The 19,020-nt window shown below is 66.8% G+C and overlaps 3 protein-coding genes across 4 annotated transcripts in view; all 3 read right to left on the bottom strand.

Moving 5' to 3' along the window:
- Positions 1–26: 26 nt before the first annotated feature.
- STUB1 (STIP1 homology and U-box containing protein 1) lies at positions 27–4,367 on the bottom strand. The gene is made up of 7 exons (XM_072877637.1): positions 4,122–4,367; positions 3,023–3,221; positions 2,747–2,912; positions 2,474–2,564; positions 1,814–1,870; positions 1,484–1,600; positions 27–1,022 (listed from the first exon to the last, which is right to left on the bottom strand). Exons 1-7 carry the CDS (start codon positions 4,296–4,298, stop codon positions 897–899), a joined length of 933 nt encoding a protein of 310 aa, XP_072733738.1. The 5' UTR covers positions 4,299–4,367; the 3' UTR covers positions 27–896.
- A 1,314-nt stretch (positions 4,368–5,681) lies between these two features.
- On the bottom strand, positions 5,682–10,737 carry RHBDL1 (rhomboid like 1). Its single transcript, XM_072878156.1, is given in 9 exon segments — positions 5,682–6,030; positions 6,125–6,185; positions 6,580–6,619; positions 6,621–6,678; positions 6,986–7,098; positions 7,175–7,323; positions 7,690–7,914; positions 8,167–8,325; positions 10,588–10,737. Coding segments are annotated over 9 exon segments (1,116 nt in total). The 5' UTR covers positions 10,627–10,737; the 3' UTR covers positions 5,682–5,758.
- Positions 10,738–12,959: 2,222 nt separating this feature from the next.
- Positions 12,960–19,020, bottom strand: part of LOC140658877 (mitochondrial Rho GTPase 2) — a 45,174-nt gene continuing 39,113 nt past the window's right edge. For both annotated transcript variants that reach the window (XM_072877867.1, XM_072877866.1), the window contains 7 exons: positions 17,804–17,949; positions 17,615–17,715; positions 17,412–17,542; positions 16,885–16,965; positions 16,554–16,676; positions 16,254–16,456; positions 12,960–14,890 (listed from right to left, as the gene is read on the bottom strand). In XM_072877867.1, coding sequence (XP_072733968.1) covers positions 14,773–14,890; positions 16,254–16,456; positions 16,554–16,676; positions 16,885–16,965; positions 17,412–17,542; positions 17,615–17,715; positions 17,804–17,949 — 903 coding nt within the window. In that variant the 3' untranslated portion in view covers positions 12,960–14,772. The remainder of the gene's footprint in view (positions 14,891–16,253; positions 16,457–16,553; positions 16,677–16,884; positions 16,966–17,411; positions 17,543–17,614; positions 17,716–17,803; positions 17,950–19,020) is intronic.

Raw genomic sequence — 19,020 nt, 5'->3', positions numbered from 1 at the left:
AGATCGCTGCTGTGAACCACTCCGGCTCTTTTTCCACGTTTATTGCTGAATTTTTTTTTTTTTAATTGACATTGGCAAACTTCCAGAGGACGCTCAAAAGCCAGGCAGGCTGTCGGCTGACCAAAACGCTGGAGCTCAGTCAAGCATGGATTTGTTGGTTGGTTTTTTGTTTTGTTTTGTTTTTTTAAAGGGATTTCAATAAAAGGAAGAAGAACTTTAACCTGGGCGGTTGTTCACAGGGAACCACGCTCCCGGCTGGCGAGGGGACACGCAAGCCAGCCCCTTCCAGCCCAGGGGCAGTTGTTTCCCAGGAAAAGCCGGAGAGCGAGTCAGCGTCCGCAGCGGGAATGTTGGTCTCCCACTCCGGCGAGTGGCTATTTACAGGAATGAGGCGAACACGACCCCGGCCACGCAGGAGATGGAAGGAGGAGGAAACAACTATGTACATGGGGAGGGGACCGGGCCGGACCAGCACCAGGCACCCGTCCCGGCAAGCTCCTCGCAGCACCTCCCCAGAGCAGGACACGATCTCTGGGGATTGTCAGCTGCTGTAGCCGAGGGGGACCCTTCTCTCCAGGCGATGAAGACATGGTGAGACCTTCCAGGACACCGCGACAAGCCAGCCTTCTCCAAACCGCCGGGCAGGTCTTCCTCCAAGCGCTGTGGTCCACGAGGAGCTGGTGGAGAGGGGAGCCTGGGGAGCCTTCGTGCCCGCCCAGCCGCTGCGGCTCCTCAGGAAGGGGAGATGGCGATGTGCCCTTGCCCAGCGCTGCTGCTGGGTCTCTGGGCACCCAGGGGGAACAGCCGGAGAGCGAGTAAGGCATGGTGCCAGCCCAGCGAGAGCCGTCTGTGCGGCCGGGGGGGGCTGGGCGGGCCAGCGCTGCCCCCTCGGCCCCTCAGTAATCCTCCACCCAGCCGTTCTCGGAGATGAACGCGTCTATCACTTCCTTCATGGCGAGGTTGGGGATCAGCTGGTCCTGGGTCAGGGGACTCCGCGTCACCGGATCGAAATGACCCACGCGCTGCAAGGGAGGAGAGGCCATCAACCGGTTACTCCACGCGCCTGGCCTCTGCCTTGGGGCGCAGGCAGCCATGAGGCCAGCGCCGTTCCGGCAGTGCTGGCATCCAGCACAGCAGCCAGGCATCCCCACGCCTGCCAGGGGGAGGAGAGCGCGGGGCGGAGGGAGAGCCCCCCCCTGAAGGTGCCTCCCAGCAGGATGAGAGCAGGCCAAGGCACAAGAACCCTGCCAACAGCCGCCTCCGCTTCAGGCAGGGCCAGGCAGCGCCTGCCGCCTTCCTGCCTGCCCCGGCACCTCCACAGGGAGCCGCCCAGGCAGGTACCTGGGACCAAACCCAAGGAGGCTTTTGAGCCCTTAGTCGGGCAGGCAGCTGCCTTCACGCCCAGGAAGGGCAGGCAGGAGACGGGCAGAGAAACTGTGGGCAAGGTCCTGGGAAGCCCCTGCTGCCCTCGGCCTGGTGGTACCTGGAGATGTTCCTCTATGTCCTTCCTGTCGTAGGTGATCCCGCTGGGCGTGATGCAGGGCTCTCTCATCAGCTCAAAACTGATCTTCCCACACAGGTAGTCAGGGATGTCCCGCTTCTGGCTCGAGAGAAGCAGAGCTGGGTCAGGAAGGGGCTGGGCAAGCCCGGTGTCAAAAAAAAAAAAAGGGCTGGGAGGTGGCACTGGCTCAGAGGGGGCAGCGGGGAAGATGGAAGAGTTGGCAGCATGGACGAAAGCAGGTTTATGGCGAGCAGCTCTAGATGGGGAGAGACGGGAGCGCGTGCTGGGGCACGCACGCTAGGGCACACTCACCTTCCTCTTCTCATCCACTTGAGAGAAGAGCTCGTCCATGTCTGCCAGGTATTTGTCCTGAAAGAGAAGGCTGTGAGGATGAGGGGACCCCGGTGTACGGGGGCTGCGGGTCCCCAGGGAGAGAGCCCTGAAGCTTCCCACCCCACAGGTGCTGTGGGAGGCAGAGACGAAGTGGCAGGTCCTCGGTGGCCCCTCTGCCTTCACAGCCCCTGGCCAGTGTTCGTGTGGCTCCGGGCTGAACCGTGTGGCAGGAGTGATCCAGCTTAAAAATAACCTGCCTTTGTGGGGCTATTTTTATCCCGGGATTAGTCTCCTGTGCCGGGACAGCACCCAGACCCACACGCAGCCGCTCGCGTTGCACGGCCCTCAGAGAACAACAGCTATAGCAGCTGGGGGAGCGCAAACAGGCGTCACTACTGCCAGGCTGGGACGAGAGGTGACAGAGCAGGGGAAGCCGTCACGGGGTGCCCTGCAACAGCAGCTCGAGCCACAGAATGAAGGCTGAGAAGCCATGCTCTGCCCCAGGATCTGCTGGCTTTCGCCTGCACAGCCGCAGCCCTGTGGCTTCCTCAACCGCAGCAGGGCATGGGGACGAGGATGGGATGAGGAAGCCCCGGCTCGTCTGCCAGCCTCCGTGAGCAGCCCCGGGCCCCCGCTCACGTGTTTGGCCTCGATGCTGGCCAGCTGAACTCGGCTCCGGCTCTCGTCCACATTTTCTTCCTGCTGAGTCTTTCGGCACTCGGCCAGCTCCCTAGGACAGAGCGGGGAGATCAGAAGCGATGGAGGGACGCTATCGCTCCCTTCCCTGCTGCTGCTGCTGCCGCCCTAGCTGCGGGGCTCTGCCTGCAGAGGCAGAGGCACCATGCGGAGCTGTGACAGCTTCACGGCACTAAAAAAACCTTTACGGGTGCCACCGCCACCACCCCGCGTTACCTCTCCTTCTCCGCCATGATCAGCTTGGTCAGGTAGGAGTGCAGCTCGTTCTCCTGGTTGATGCGCTTCTCCTCAATGCTGTTCCAGCGTTTCTTCTTGGCGATGCGCAGCGCGCTGGGGATGTCGTCCCCAAAATTCAGCCGCTGCTCCTTGGCGAGGTTGTAGGCTGGGGAGGGAAAGGGCATCTCAGAGCTGGCGGTGGCTTTCTTCTCACTATCCCTGGCCCTTTTCCGGCAGACGGGCAGGGGGGGTAACACCAACACCGTGCCTGCTCACCTCTCTGCAGGTTAGCGATGGCCTCGTCGTAGTTCTCCATCTCCATCTGGCACTGGCCCAGGAAGAAGTGAGCCTTCACCGACTGGCCGTCCAGCTCCAGGGCTCGCTTGCAGTCCGCCAGCGCCTTGTCGTGCTGCTGCATCTTCAGGTAGCAGAGGGCTCGGTTGGTGTAGTAGACGGCCACCAAGGGGTTGCGGTTCTGCAAGGCGAGACCCATGTTATGGCCGGTGACGGCAACCGCTGGCAAGGGCAAGACGTGGTAACAACAGGGTAACAACTGGGTGACTCGGTGAGCCGGCTGCGCAATGCCGTCACCCTGGTGAGTGCCAGGAGTGCCGGCATGGGCTTGCAGCCCGTGGGGAGCTGCCGGGATGGATGGAGGACAAGCTGGGGCCAGTCCCCATGGGGCAGCCTGTCACCCTGCCCCAGAGGGGACAGCCCCTCCCGGCACCATGCTCTGGCCGGGGGGCTGGAGCCCTCTACCCCGGGGGGGGGGTCTGCACTACCAAGCCCAGCCTGGGGATGTGGTGGGGTGGGGGGGGACGGGGCCGGGCTGGAGGCACCCTGGGGGGTGGACACAGGAGGGCAGCTCAGGGCCTGGTGGCAGGACATGCCCGGCTGGGGGTGTCCAAGCTCAGAGAGGTGTCCAAGCACGGGGGAAGGGGTGCAGGCCGGGCCGGGGGGTGTGTGTGTGTGTGATCTAGGCCTGAAAAGGGGTGTCCAAGCCTGAAAGCGGGAGGGGCCAGGCCAGGCCTGGCGGGAGTAGTCCAGGCTGAGGTGGAGGGGTCAGGCCAGGCCCAGGGGACAGGGGTCCAGGCCCGGGGGGTCCAGGCCCGGGGGGTCCAGGCCCGGGGGGTCCAGGCCCGGGGTGTGTCCAGGCCCGGGGGGTCCAGGCCCGGGGGTCGGTCCAGGCCCGGGCGGTCCTGTCCCGGGGTATCCGGGTCAGGCCCGGGGGTAGTGGGCCTGGCCCGGGGAGGGGGCGGGGATGGGTCCTGTCCCGGGGGGTGTCCAGGCCAGGCCCGGGGGGGGGGTCCCGTCCCAGGGGTTCCCGTCCCGGGGGCGGGTCCCCGCGCGGGGTGGGGGTGCCGCCAGGACTCACGATGGCGCGGCCGTAGCAGGCGGCGGCCTCGGGGTACTTGCGGCCGCCGAAGAGCCGGTTTCCCTGCTCCTTGTGCTCCTGCGCGCTGTGGCTCTTCTCGGGGCTGCCGCCCCCCGCGCCCGGCCCCGCCGCCCCGGGCCCCGCCGCGCCGCCCTCCCGCTCCTCCTTCCCCTTCATGGCGCCGCCCGGCCCGGCCCGGCCGCTGGGGCCGGCGGCTCCGCTGGCTCCGGCCGCGCACTGCGACAGCCGCCGCTTCCGGGGCCGGGCCGCCGCGGGGCGGGGCCGGGCCGGGAGGGGCGGGGCCTGGGGAGAGGCGGGGCGTGGGGAGGAGAGGCGGGGCGTGGGAGCGGAGGGCGGGGCGTGGGGAGGAGAGGCGGGGCGTGGGAGCGGAGGGGCGGGGTTTGCAGGGCTGGATGGGGGGTACGGGGTGCAGGGGGAGCGGGGCTGGGTGGGGATTGGGTGTGGAGGGGTGGGGGTGCAGGGGCATGTGGGGCTGGATTGGGGGGACTGAGTAGAGGGTTGTGGGGTGCGGGGGTGGGGCTGGGTGGGGTGAAGGGGAGTTTGGGGGCTGTATAGGGGTGTGGGGCTGGATGGGGGTGTGGGGGTGCGGGGGGGGGATGCAGAGGGGCGCGGGGGGCAGTTGCGATGGCGGGTGCGCTGGCGCATGTGGGGCTGGATGGGGGCTTCAGTGCCCCGCCCGTGCTGCAGCCACCCACAGCCCCGCACCCCCGCCCCCGGGCAGCCGGCACGGCGGGGCTGAGCCGGTGCCGCTTCACGCATCCCAGAGTTTTCTGCTCCAGTAAGTCCCGGCCCCGGCTGCCCCCCCCCCCGCCTCCCCCCAGGGCCAGCCAGCCCCGCTGTCCTCCCTGAATCAGCAGGAACCCAGCAGGGATGGGGGGGCACCCCCGCACACCCCCAAAACCCCCATCGCCCCCCCCAGAGAGACGCGGGCCCTGGCAGTGTGCAAAATATTTATTTATACTCCAAAAAGGTCCGGGGGGGGGGGGGGGTGGAGCGGGGGCCCCCCCATGCCCCCATCCCGGGGCCAGCCCCCCGCCGCGGGGAGGGCGGCTGGCAGCAAAGCGGGGGGCCGGGGCGCGGGGAGGGGGGGCTGCGCCGCCGAGGGCACTGCCGAACCGAGTTGTGCCGGTCTCAGCTGCTGATTCGCCTTCCTGCTGGGCTCTCCCCATATTATTATTCTCTCTCCTTTATTTATATTTATTTTGGCATAGAAAAATAAATCGCTCCTATTTTGGCACCAGTCCTTCATGTGAAAGTGCAGGTCTTGGGGGGGGGGGACAACGAGTCGGCCCCCACCCCGGAAAGGGGGTACGGGAGCAAGTGTGGGGTCCCCCTGCTTGGCTCCTTCCCAGGGGGCACATCCCGACCCGCAGGCCCCCAGGGGTTGGCGATGCCGGGGTAGGGCTGAAGCATCCTGGGGGGGGGGCAGAGCGGGGGGTTGCCAGGGTACATTTGGGGAGGGGGGACGCAGCCCATGGGGGGGCGGCGCGCTTGCTAGCACCGAGGGGGCAGGCGGGCAGGGGGGTGGCCTGTCCCCATGTCACGCGCGGGGACCCCCCCTCCACCGGGCTTGGCCAGCGATAGGAAAAAAAAGGGCTGGGGTGAGGGGGGGCGGGTTATGGCGGGGGGGGGATCTGTGCCCCCAGCAGGTCGTAGGCGAAGATGTTCCAGAAGACGGCGAAGAGGAGGAAGGTGCCGTAGGAGAGGAGCAGGACCCACCAGCCGCACTGGTCCTGCAGGCTCTCCTCGTAGCTGCGCAGGATGGTCAGCCCCATGCTGATGCCCACGATGGCCCCGGCCAGGTGGGCCATGAAGCTGGGCTGGGGGCCCGAGGCCGGCAGCGGGGGGGAGAAGCGGAGCCAGACGGCGCGACCCACCTCCGAGCTCACTGTAAGACAGGGCCGGGAGGTGCTCAGCGCCCCGTCCCCCCCCCACACCCCCCCATGGGCACCCCCGGGTGGGGCGCACGGCCGGGTACTCACTGCACACCAGCGCCAGCACCATCCGCAGCAGCTTGTAGGGGCAGCGCATCCCGGCCCAGTTCTGCGGACGGACGGAGGGACAGATGAACGTCCCCAGCGTGCCCCAGGGGAGCTGTGCCCTCTCCCCATAGAGCCCACCCCAGGTCCCCACTCCTCCCCACCCACCCCCACCCCATGCTGCCACCCAAGGTGCTCCCCCCCGCGATGGTGCCCAGTCCATGATGCCCCCCCAGCATCCCCCCAATGTCACACCATGCTGCCCACCCTACAACGGCACCCACCCCCAATGCCACCCACCCCCAATGCCACCCCACAGCATCCTCCACCCAGTATCACACCATGCTGCCCACCCTACAATGGCACCCAATGGCACCCACCCCACAGCGTCCCCGCGCCATCACCCCATGCCGCCCACCCTCCACACCCCCAATGCCCCCGACACTGGCGGCGCTGACCATGACGACGTTAGCGAGGTGGGCCGAGCAGAGCGCGTAGACCCCCCGAGCCCCCGACCAGAGGGGCCCGCATGTCCGTGATGGAGACAGTGAGGGAGCCTGCGGGCATGGGCAGGGCTCAGCGTGGGGCCTCGCCCTCCATAGCATTAATTAATTACATCCACATTCATTAATTACGGGCTGCATTGCCCCCCAGCCCCCCGGGGCGAGTGATGCTGGCAGCGCCTGCGCCGGTGCAGGGTGGTACCCAGCAGCCAAGAGCGGGCGGCGAGCCAAGCCCTGCATCCCCTTCAAACCCGGGGTGCAGCTCCCTGTGCCCTCCCCAGGGCTGGTGACAGGGACCGCAGCCCCAGCCAGGCGGGGAGCAGCCCGGTGACGGGGGCAGCCCCCCCGGGCACGCACCCACCTGCCAGGACGCCGGCCAGGTAGAGGAAGCTGATGCGCAGGATGCCGTGCACCATCTCCAGGGGCACCCCGATCATCAGCTGCAGGAGGGCGTTGAACCCCAGCTGCTCCAGCCTGCCCGGGCACAGGAGGGGACACGCGGTGGCTCAGCCCACGCAGTCCCCGGTGTCCCCCCCCGGCAGGCACCTACCCCACGTGCATGAACATGTAGGTGAGGAAGCGCCAGGCGCGCGCCCGGTGCCCGGGGTGGTAGACCAGGGGGCTCTTCATGTACTCGGGGTGGTAGGTCTGCAGCACCCATTTGTTCAGGCGGGCCCCGTAGCAGAGGAACACGATGATCTGCGCCAAACCCCACGGCCATCAGCCCCGGTACTGCCGAGACACCCACCCGTCCGTCTGGCCTGGGGCAGGGCGCTGGGATGTGGGGCACCCAGCACCTCTGCCCCAGGTCTGAGCCCCCTGCCATGGTCACCAGGACATCACAGCCAGGGTCACCCATCCCCTCCACCCCAGGTCTGAGACCCCATAGAGCCACCGGCACATCACAACCAGGGTCACCTACGGCCTCTGCCCTGCGTCTGAGCCCCCCCATATTGGCACCAGGACATCACAACCGGTGTCACCCATCCCCTCCACCCCAGGTCTGTGCCCCCCATGGGCACCAGGACACTCTGGCCAGGCTCAGCCTTGGTGCCAGCCCCATACCTGGGTGAGGGTGACGGCTGCCATGAAGACAGGGGGCGGACACGTGCGGTGCTGGTAGAAGTACCAGCGCCGGTCCATCTCGCAGGGCAGGATCTCATAGGCCACGTAGCGGACGAAGCGCTTGTAGAAGCCCAGGCCGGTCTCGTCCAGCAGCACGTCGCGGGGCAGGGCTCGCTGCCCGTTGGCGATGGCGCGCTTGAAGCTGCTCGAGCGCTTGCTGCTGATCTGCGGAGAGAGGCCGTGCCCACGGGGGCCGCACGGGCAGCTCGGGCCGGTGGGCTTGTGGCCACCCCCTGCCCATCGCCACCGCCCCGGTGGGACTGGCCAAACAAGCCACCCCAAGGTCGTGCCATCATCCCGTGCCAGGGGAGCCCCTGGGGACCACCGGTGTCTGCCCCCCTCCCGGAGGTGCCCAGTGCCCACCCCAGGCTGGCACCCAGCCGCTCACCCCCATCCCCGTGGCCCCCCAGCACTGACCAGGTCTACCAGCTCCTGATAGCAGACCTGCCCCTCGTCGTTGCCCTGTGCCAGGGCCACCAGCATGTCCAGCTTGGCGGGGTCCAGGGGCAGCTCATGGCTGTGCACGAGGCTGGTGAATGTCTCCACCCCGATGAAGCCGGTGTTTTCGGGGTCGAGCTGTGGGGCACGGCACGGGGCGTCACCAGGATGCCGGGGCTGCGGCTCCCTGATCGGCCGGGGAGACCTTCCGGTGCCCCTCACCCTGGCCTCGAGCCTGGTGGCATCGTGTGGCACTCCATGACACCAGCCCCTGCCTCTGTGAGGGAGGCTACAACCTGCGCCCACCCTGTACCCCGCACCGTGTGGGTGCCCCGTGCCACGTGGGTGCCCCGTGCCGTGTGGGTGCCCCCATCCCCGTCTCCCCGCGGCACAGCCAACACTCTCCCACTCAGTTACTTCTCGCCGCCAGCAGCCTGCCAGCCAGGAAGCCACGAAGCTAAACACACGCGCAGCCCTGGCACCAGTCTCCTCCTCCTCCTCCCGCTCCTCCCGCGTGCCCTCACTGCCGGCCGCTGGGCTCTGCCACGCCGGGCACCCTGTGCCGGGCACCTCGCACCGTCCCCAGGGCTCCCGGCACTGACCGGGCACCCTGAACCCACCAGGCACCCCGCACCGTCGGGGCACCCAGCACCGTCGGGGCACCCAGCACCATGGGGCACCCAGCACCATGGGGCACCCGACGTGGTCCCGCTCGTGGAGACGAGGAGCCCAGGATGGCACGAGGACGATGGAGACGGCGAGAGGGCACCGATGGCCGGAGCGCGGCTCGAGCCCTGCCAAGGGTGGCCGGGACCCCGCGCCCCGCAGAATTACCCTGCAAATAGTGTTGGGTTTGCTCCTTTCTGCGCCAGGGCATGAAATGCAGAAGAGGAAACTCGTCCTCGTGGGACAGGCAGGAGAGGGGGGGCTGGGGCATGGGATCGTACCCCCACCCCGGCGTGCACCTCGTCCCTCTGGCCCTGGCGGGGAACAGCCAAAGCCGCTTTCCAAGGGGGGTCCAGCCGCCTCGAGTCCCTGCCCGAGGTGGGCACGGGTGCGGGGTGCGGGGTGCGGGCAGTGCTTGCAGCCTCGCAGCAGCCGCCAGCCCACGGGAGCCGTCCCAGCCATCGGGGTGCGGGAGCACCCCGGTACCGCCCGTCCCCTGCACCCCACAGCCGCCACGTGCGCGTGCCCCGCCGGGACCCGGCACGCGCTGTCCCCACGCGCCGGGGCACCCCGGGCTCCCCGGCCCCCGGAGAGCCCCGGCAGCGGCCAGAAACCCCTCTCCACTTCGGGGGTGCATCTCCGCCCCACCCCAGCCCCACTGGCCCCCCGCGGCCCCCCCCGGGGGGTCCCGATCCCCAGCCCCCCCAGCCCCTCGGCCCTGCCGGGCTCTCCCAGGTCCTGCCCTCGCCCGGGGAAGACGCCGCTCGGCCCCGCAGGGCTCGGAGCCGCACGGAGCCGCACGGAGCCCCAGCGCCCGATGGCGGGGTGAGGCGGGGGGCGGCACGGCAGCTCCTGGGCCGGGGAGGCCGGGGGACTCGGCCAAGGTCACGAAGCCGGCCGGGGGCCAGGGGGGACCGTTCGGCTTCCTGACCCCCGATAAATTCCCTCCCCGACCCCGGGGGAGAGCCGCCGGCTCGGCCCGGGCTGGGTGGGGACGGAGGGGCGAGGCGGCCGAGCGCCGGGGGAGCTGCTCGGGGCCGAGCGGCGGGCAGGGACGGGGCCGGGGTGCAGCGGGGCGGCAACGCGCCGGGGCCTGATCCTGCCAGCGGCGCGGAGCCCACCGCCACGCAGCGTTAATGCTCCACGGCCTGATCCTGCAATCAGGTCACGGGGCTGGATGCAGCCCCCCGCCAAGGCCAGCCCCACCGGGCCGGCCGAGCCCCGCGGCAGCCCCGGGGCCTGGGGGCCCCATCCTGCACCCGGGGCTGGGACTCGGCCCCGCCGCAGGCGCTGGGGCTTGGCTGCCCGGCACCCCTCGTCCTTGAGGGTGCGCCCGGCAGGATCCGGCCCGGGGCAGGCGGAGCGGGGAGCGCTGGGGCGAGGAGGAGGCCACAAGTGAGCTGAGTTGCGCGGTCTCGGCGGCGCAAGGGAGGCCCGGGTCCCCCGGGGCGGGGATGGCGGGCACCGGGGGACGCTCGGCGCGGGGCGGGGGGAGCAGCGGGCGCGGTAGCCGCCCTGGGCGGGCAGCGCTGCCCGGTGCCTGCCCAGACCCGCGGGCAGCGCTGCCCGCTGCGCGGCAGCCGTGCGCGGTGCGTGCGAGCGTCCCCCCCGGGAGCGATGCCCGGTGCGCGGCGGCACCCCCCCGCCCCCGGAGCGGAGCCCGGTGCCCGCCCGCCCCCCGGCAGCGCTGCCCGGTGCCCGGCGGCCCGCCCCCCCCCTCCCCCCCGCTCTCACCTGCTCCTGGATGAGCTGGAGCAGGGAGCTCCTGTCCATGCACCCGGCGGGCGGCGGGCTCCGCCGCTCCCCCGCGCCCGGGGCCGGCGAGCCGGGCAGGGGAGCGGCGCGGGCGGCGGGGGCGGCGGGGGGGGCGGCTCTCCCCGCCAGCCCCGCGTTGCGGCGGGCCCGGGAGCGAGCTGCGAGCGGCGGCGCCGGGAGCCGCCGATGGCAGCGGGGCGGCGGCGGGGGCGGGAGCGGAGCCGAGCGGAGCCGCCCCCGCCGCAGCGCGCGGCGCAGCGCACCCCCCCGGCGCGCGGGGAACCGGGACCCGCCCCGCCCCGCCCCGCCGGCGGCCCCGGCCCCGAGACACGGCGCGGGGAGGGAGCCGGCAGCGGGCACCGGCAGCCTGCTACGGGCGCCTGCCTCCCGGTACAGGGACCCGCATCCCGGTACGGGGCCCAGCATCCCGGTACAGTACCTGCATCCCAGTACGGTACCTGCACCCCACTACGGTACCTGCATCCCGGTATGGGGACCCGCGTCCCGCTACAGTACCTGCATCCCGGTATGGATACGTGCATCCCGGTACGGTACCTGCATCTCACTACAGGGACCTGCACCCTGCTACGGGTACCTGCATCCCAGTATGGTACCCGCATCCCAGTACAGGGACCTGAATCCTGGTACAGTACCTGCATCCCGCATCCCAGTACAGTACCTGCATCCTGATATGGATACCTGTGTCCCCGTACTGGTAGCCACCTCCTGGTACGGTACCTGCATCCCAGTACGAGCACCCACATCCCAGTACAGTATCTGCACCCCGGTACTGGAACCCACATTCCATTTACATTACCTGCATCCCAGTACAGGTACATGTATTCCAGTACAGGTACCCACATCCTGTACGGTACCTGCATCCCAGCACAGTACCTGCGTACTGGTACAGGTTTCTGCATCCCAGTATGGGTACCAGCATGCCAGCAGCAGGTACCTGCGGAATCTGGCACAGGTGCCTGCAAACTTTGTCTCCATCCTGACCCTGGCACCCACAGGCCAGCACAGGTCCGGGTGCGTCCCCCCGGGTGCTCCACCTGGCACGGGGCACACGCTGCCTCCAGCACTGGCACCCGCCCCGGCACAGAGCACGCAGGGCCGCCTGGCACCGGCTACCCTTGAACTGGCACCCTTCACATGACGCGCACAGCCGCACCCGGGCCAGGCCTGCTTCCCCGGACCCCCATGCGCCCTGTCCCGCAGGGTGGCACATCCCCAGCACCCAGCCCCGGCAGCGTCCCCGCTCCCCTGGGCTGCAGCTCAGCCCCGCTGAGGCAGCAGGCAGGGGGCTGCGCAGGCCGGCGATGCCGCGGTGATGCCGGCTGACACGGGGCAGGCAGAGACGCCAGGCAGCGGGGCAATGCCCAGGCTCCTTCCTCAGGGACTGCGCGCGCCCAAGGGTGAGCTCCCGCAGCCCTGCCACGTGCACCCCCTGCCCCACGCCTGCCCCGGCACGGCGCGCACAGCTCCGGCACACCAGCGCTATTAATACGCGCCGTGGCACGTGGGCCTGCTGCTCCCACGGGGCCCAGTCTGCTTTGGACTCACCAGGGAGCACCGTGCGTCCCATCCACCTTGGCATCGCCTCCTCCGCCCTGCACGGTGCCACTGGCCGTGCTCCCTCCTCGTCCCCGCTCAGGCACCCTGGTTTGCCGTGGTGGGAAGGGTCTCCTCTCCACCCCCGCAGCCCAGAGGGACCCCTCGCACGTGGGGGAGCCGTCCGGTCTCATCCACCCTCAGAGCAGAGGCCTGGAAAAGCCTTTTCCCCAGCTGCGCCCGCGTTCCCGGCGGCCAGCGCCCGCGGCTGAGCCTGCAGAGACAGAAATAGCCGAGGGAAAAGCTGCCACGGGGAAATGGGAGCAGGCAGGGGAGGCAGCGCAGCCCCGGGAGCTACAGGCGTGCGGGGGAAAGGCGGCTGCAGGGAAGCGGGGAGCCCCTAATGCTGCGTGGGGACGGGCACGCAGAGCCACGGCTCCCAGGGGCACCGGGACAGCCAAGTCTCCTGCTTCCCTCCACCCCGGAGATCCTGCCAGAGCGATACGGGGACCCACCACCTCCTTCCCCGTCTCTCCCCGCTGGCTGACACTTGTTGCAGAGGCAACCATGTCCCCAAGCATCGAGGAGCCCTGGGCCAGCCCCGAGCCTTGTCCCACAGAGCTGGGCTTCAGCTCTTGCCCAAAATCCCTGTAACTGCCCCCGAACGGGGTGGGCAGCCCAGGTCCTTGGGGTCTCCTCGCTCACACGGCAGCCAAGGGAGGCCCCAGGCTTCACACAGCCCTGGCAGGGGCGAGGGGTCCTGCTCCCCAGGAGACGCAGGACACGGTGTGCAAGCAGAAGGTGTGTAAAAATTTATTTTCATGTAGAGAACAAACCTCCTAAAACAGTATGGCTTTGCCAGACCTGGACCAGTGCCGGGAGCAGGGTCAGACCACCAGACACAGGCCTGGCTAGCAGAGCCACGCGCAGTGGGCTCGGGCACGGAGAGGGGATAAGGAAACACCATGGCACCCGTGGTGCCGTGAACCCCAGGCCAGCAGCGAGCGTGATGGCAGCGGGTGCCCGACTGGCAGAACAGCTCCGGCACAGGCAGAGACCCCCTGTTCGGCCAGCGCTGGGGACCGGGCACCGGCAGGATGGGGGCACCACCCTGGGACTGCCCCCGTAAGAGACACTGGCTGCTGCCCGGCGACATCTCAACCCCCTCACTGGCTCCAGGCCACAATAAAAAGTTTAAATAGACAAAACATACAGAAAAGCAGCTCCAGCTGTACCTCGGTGCTACCCCACCAGCTGCCTGCAAATAAACCTACCCTGAGTGTGCTCAAAAAGCCTAAGAGCTAGTGTCCCCGAGCCAGGAGCTGACCCAGGCTCCCCCCAGGCAGGACGGGAGCCCAGGGACGGGTGTGAGCTGAGTGTGGAGGTCAGCACAGGCTGGCCTCGCTCTTTGGGACTCGGAGAGAGCGACGCCGTGGGACTGGCCCCGGATTTGCGCTGGGCTGAAGTCATGGCAGCTGCCCGGCAGCTAAGGCCGGCTCAGGTGAGGGCAGGGGACAGGGGAGGAAAGAGCTTCCAGTTGTACCAGGAGATGCAGCGCCCAGAGCCTCGCACTCTGGGACAGCCTCAGCGAGGCCAGGGCCCCACGGAGAGGACAGCAGGACGAGGGCTGTATGGCACAGCGTGGCACCAACTCAGCCATGGCACTGCCAGGAAAGGGCTGCAGCCTGCCCTCGGGAGCGCAGCGAGCACCCTACGCCCTCGTGGCCCTCCCGAGCTTGCCAGGGCTCCTGGGACCCTGCAAATACTGGTGGCCATGAATACTGGTGGCCAGGGCAGGGGTGGGGAGGGGACGGGCCACCCAGCCAGGCAGGGCAGGAGGGCAGATGGGCCGAGAGGCTGCCATGCTGCAGGACTCAAGAGTATTTTTGTGCAGAAACAAGAGAGAGAAGGGGCCTGGGACAGGTCCCAGGTATCCCTCCCTCCCCTTGCAGCCCGGGGCTGTGGGCTGCAGCCACAGCATCCCAGCAACGGCCAGGAGTGACCCCAAAACACAGGGGCTTGGGGGGTGTGAGCACCTGGCCCTCCACAGCTGCTTTCCCAGCGCTGGCAGAGGGAAACAGGGCCTGGGGATGGAGGTGTGCCCCCGGGGCCGAAGCCGTGAGCCCATTCAACAGCTCTGCTGCTGCTGGAGGCCCCAGGGGCTCTGGGAGTGTTGCCCCCAGAATTGAGGGCACCAGCACAGCCCTCTGGGGAAGGGATGTGCCCAGCCCAACAGATACTGAAACACTCGTGTTTGAGCTTAAAAACGAACGTTAAAAAAACAATTAACAGAATAAAAGATGAGGGTGATCCTCCAGCTGCCGGTGAGGCGGAGCCCCCAGGCAGAGCTGCCTGGCCCTGGCTGCTGCGGCTGGGCAGGAGCCACATGGGCGAGGAGGCGGCAGCAAAGGCCGGCAGGGTTAGGCTGGCTGGTGCTGGGGGATCTATCCTGCTGGTGCTGGGAAGTCCGGTTTCACTGGTCCTGCAATCCAGGCTGGTGGGAAAAGAGGATTTCCCACCAGCGACCAGTGTGAGGCAGGGCCCCTCACCAGGGCGTCATTCAGGAGGGGGAGGCTGGTGTCACGGGGAGGACGGGGTGGAGAGTGACTCTCATTTGTTCTTGGCTAGCACACGGTACAGCGTGAACCCTACCAGAGCAGTCACCGCGGCCCCCAGAGCCACCCGGAGCCAGAAGGATGCGGCTCCCAGCTCCACGGCGTTCAAGTGGCTGCAAGGAAAGAGAGAAGAGGCCAGTAAGTGAGGTGCACAGAGACAGCTGTACAAAGGCCAAGCTTCCCCTCCAAGCAGGGAGGTTGGGGTGTCGCTGGGGGACTGGACAGCGACCACAGCGCAGCTCCAGGCTGGGGGATACAGCCCAGCTGAAGGCAGAGAGCGGCGAGCGGCTCCCCGGCCCCGTGAGGCAGAGCACCCACTGCCTGGCATCATCATCAAGCCAAATGATGGCTCCCCGCCCCGCTGGTGGGACAGACGTGGCTTTACCCTCCCATGGTCTGGAAATAGCACACCAACACCTAAATAATTAGTACGAGCAAGGAGGTATGTATCTTCCTTTCTAGGTCAAGCTGCTTTTACAACTCCAAGTGCACAGAGGCCCAGAAGCGGATGCAGGCGGAGACGCTGGCACAGCCGGTGACACTGACCTAAGGGCAGCGAGGGAAGGGGCCCGGTCCTGCCCAAGCGTACACATTCCCTTCCTAAACACGTGCTATCCTGCATCAATGTGCTCCTCTCCGAAGAGGGAAGACATATCCATTATTCATTCTCCACTAAATCAGGGGAGAACAGCCAATCCCTGGCCCTCCATTACGCCGTTATTTATTTATACCACTCACCCTAAGATATATTAAGAATATTTAAATTTTAATACTGCAGAGAGGGAAAAAAAAGTGTCAGCTCTAAAAATAAAGTTGTTTATTGAAAAGAAGCTAGAGGGAAAACCACTCACTAGTAATCCCATCCTGTCTTCCAACGCACCCACACATTCTCCCTGGAAGGGCTCTGCCCCCGGCGTTGCGCCGACCCTCAGCTTTCAGCCCCCTCCGCCGCGCGAGCGGAGCGAGGCCACACGCAGACACGTTCTCCTTCCCAGATCCCCCTCACTGCCTGTGACCCGCCTGGCTGCCGCGCCACCCCGTTACCCAGCCCCTTTCAGGTGCAGTTCCTTCCCAAAGGGAGGCTGTGTGAACAGAGGTCTCACTTCACTGACCTCTTTTTCAGTCTCATCCACCTCATCAGAAGAAAATAGCTGCCCCCTCTGCGGGCCTTGGCAAACTAGGCTGGCTACTCCCCTTCAGCACTTTTTATCTTAGGCTTCAAAAATAAAAACTCCTGTGGCAGGATCTATCTAATAAAACTGCCAGAGACACACACAAGGCACAAGAGAGCCTCCATCCTCTCCGAGCAGGGGAAGAAGCGGCCCTTTTGTTTCAATTACTTGTACGAGCAGATGACAGCAAGAGCTAGCGAGAACTGAAACCAAAAGCAATGCGGCAGAGGCAGGGTTCGGACGCAGCCCCCCTCCCCAAGCTCTGCTCCCAGGTGAGAGCCCCCTCCGCAGGAAGGATACTAACGGGAAGGTAGCGGCGGTGGCCAGCTTGGTGTAGATGGCGGTGCCGGGTGGGCCTTCGCCGTGGCAGGAGAAAAGGAAGGGTGGCGGGAGGCAATGCTTGTAGCAGAACTCGGCGGGGGAGAGCCCGGGCTGCTGACTCGCTTCTGGCAGGTCTGTCTTGGAGGCCACGAAGACACAGGGGATCTGGCTGTCCATGTAGTGTTGCTGCAGAGTCAGAGAGAAGTCACAGTGAGGGGTAAGCGACCAACCCCTGGCAGATGTGGGGCTGCCACTGAAGTCCCACAGGGCCCCTGCCAGTTACCTTATAAATACTGGCACAGTAGCTGAAGGATCTGGGGTCGCTCAGGTCGTAGATGAAGCAGGCGACATCGCAGGCTGCGTCCGACAGCTTCACGAACTTTGTGTCGGCGCTGACCTCATACAGCTGGGGCAGAAGGCGAAAGGACGCGTGGCACAGCCCCGTCTCAAGGGGATCGGCTGGTTCTCACACCAGCACGTGGACTGTGCCAGCGTGACCACAGCCACAGCCCAGCCCAGGGGTGCCGGGATGGCGCTGCAGCAATATGGGGGGACGCAGCCCAGCCCTGCTGCGAGCCAGACACAGCAGTGATTCCCTCTGCTCCCTGACTTACTATTAGGTACTTCTCCTGGCCGTTGACCTGCACCGTGTTGATCGCGTAGAGGGATGGCTCTCCTGGGTTCTCCCTCTGGGCCTGCCACGGATGAGAACACTGTCTCAGACAGCAGGGAGCAAGAGCAGTGCGTGGGGGAGGGAGAGCGTTTCACACTGCCCGAACCCCGTGGTGTAACAGCCACTGGAAGGCCAGCCGGCGCCTGCCACGAGACGGGGGCCGTTTGTAACACGCAGGGAAAGCCGGCATCACCTTGGGGAGATACAGCTGCCTGGGAAAGGCACAGCCCCTCCAGATCCTCGGGACAAGCAGAGGGAGTGGGCCCGCTGCCTTAGGCAAAATTAAGGATGCAAGAGCCACAGCAAGCGGCACCGCTGGCGTGGAGCGGGGTGTGAAGCCCTTTGCCGGGACGCTGGGGCCTGGCCACGGGCAGGGAGGTGCTGTCACGCAACAGCCTCACGGCTCTGCCTCCTGCTCCGCTGGGACGCCCTGCCGCAGCACGGCCGGAGAGGAGAGCAGCCACTCACCGCGAGGCTCCTGCCGAGGAAGGCCTGCAGGAAGGCGGACTTGCCTGCGCCCCTGGCTCCCAGCACCTTGCAGAGGAAGACGTTTCTCTGGGTCTGGCCTTTCTCCAGGTCAATCCTCTTCTCCCGGGTCACTGGCAGGAGAGAGGCTTGGTGAGCGAGAGGAGGGACCTGAGCTGTGACAGGAGGGGAGGGCATGGACGTACCAGTGAGGGCTTGTGTCTGGGAGTCCTGCTCCGAGAGGATGGGGTAGCCCAGGTAGCCCAGGCACTCCAGGCAGTGCCGCACATCCAGGTAAGCCACAAGCCTGGAGAGACAGAGCACACCGGGAAGCCGACAAGGTCAGCAAGGGCTAAGCTATGTGACCAAAGGTGGGGGAAAGGGACTGAGCTTACGTCCACTGGCAGAGGAATCCATGCAGGGAAAGCAGGCCTTTATCAGTGGTGCATACCGTGTTGTAGAGCTTGGGGCCCCAGGGCACGCAGGGGAAGACGTTGAAGAAGTTCTGCAGCTCCGTGGGGGAGAGGGCTCCGTCCTGGTCCTGCCGAAACAAAGGGGAGTCAGCAGCTGAGGCAGGACACAGCCCATGCACACACCAGCAGCTCTCTGCAGCCACACCAAGCACTGTCGGGGTCCAGAGAGGGTCCCTGGCACACAAGCCACTCTGCTTGCTGCTGCAGAATGACACTGGGATGCTTTCAATGGCAGAAATCAATTGCAAGCAAGGCCAGAGCTGCGCGAGCCTGTGCCCCAGGGACTCCCATCACTGCACAAGAGACAGGCCCGTTCTGCTCCGTGACTGCAGCTGGAACCGGTGCCAGCCCTGCTACCGGGCAGGACCCATCCACAGCGTGCAGCCCTGAGCTTCCCTGGGGCCAGCCACCCCGCAGCAGCCTGCATCGACCCAGCCTGGCCTTCCATGCTGCAGGGTAACCAACCCAAGGTCTGCATGCGGCTGCCAGGCCACTGTCCACCAGCTAACCACATGCCACAGCAGCGCCTTCAGGCTGGTGTGCCACAGGGCCACGCCACAGAGAACCTGCCAGCGTCCAGGCACGCGGGGACATGCATTGACTCCGTGCTGCAATTCGCTGTGGCCACAGAGCTGCCATAGCCCAGGTGCACGCCAACATCCGAATAACTAGCCCGAGCAGGTGCACGCAGATCCAGTACATCCCCTTCTCCCACTCTCCAAAGAGCCAGAGTATGGCACAAACCGGTTCCTTCCTCTCCCTCTCTCCGGCCTGGCACCCCCTCCACAGGGCTGGCAGCTGTGCAGATGCTTGTGCTTGGTCCGTGGCTGCAGGCCAGCAGCTGTGTCCGCTTTCCCTGCCACCCTGCATGCTGCAGCCAGGCGCTACGAGGGGCTATGCCAGTTTGATGTTAACTCAGCCCCACCCCCTGAAGACCCAAACTTTACTGGCTGCCCTTTGGTCAAGGGTAGTGACCATAACCCCATGCCCTTGACATGCTGCTGCCATCAGACTACCTACAGCTCGCTGTGACCACCTCCTGCTCCCAAAGCCTCGGCAAGAAGCTGTGAATGGAGCGCTGTGGCAGAGGAAAGCCCTTCACTGGTGCCACGTCTGCTCCCTGGAACAGAGGGGTAGAC

Source organism: Ciconia boyciana, chromosome 13 (assembly GCF_034638445.1).
Source record: "Ciconia boyciana chromosome 13, ASM3463844v1, whole genome shotgun sequence".
NCBI lineage: Eukaryota > Metazoa > Chordata > Aves > Ciconiiformes > Ciconiidae > Ciconia > Ciconia boyciana.
This window is presented reverse-complemented; position numbering and strand designations above follow the sequence as displayed.

Bases quoted from the DNA above. Each gene is read 5' to 3' on its own strand.
- STUB1 (XM_072877637.1), bottom strand. From the start codon at position 4,298: ATGAAGGGGAAGGAGGAGCGGGAGGGCGGCGCGGCGGGGCCCGGGGCG. The intron at 1,871-2,473 runs GTGAGCGGGGGC...CTTCTCTTTCAG, and splicing joins CCAGCATCGAGGCCAAACAC to GACAAATACCTGGCAGACAT. The intron at 1,023-1,483 runs GTACCACCAGGC...CCTCCCTTGCAG, and splicing joins ACATAGAGGAACATCTCCAG to CGCGTGGGTCATTTCGATCC.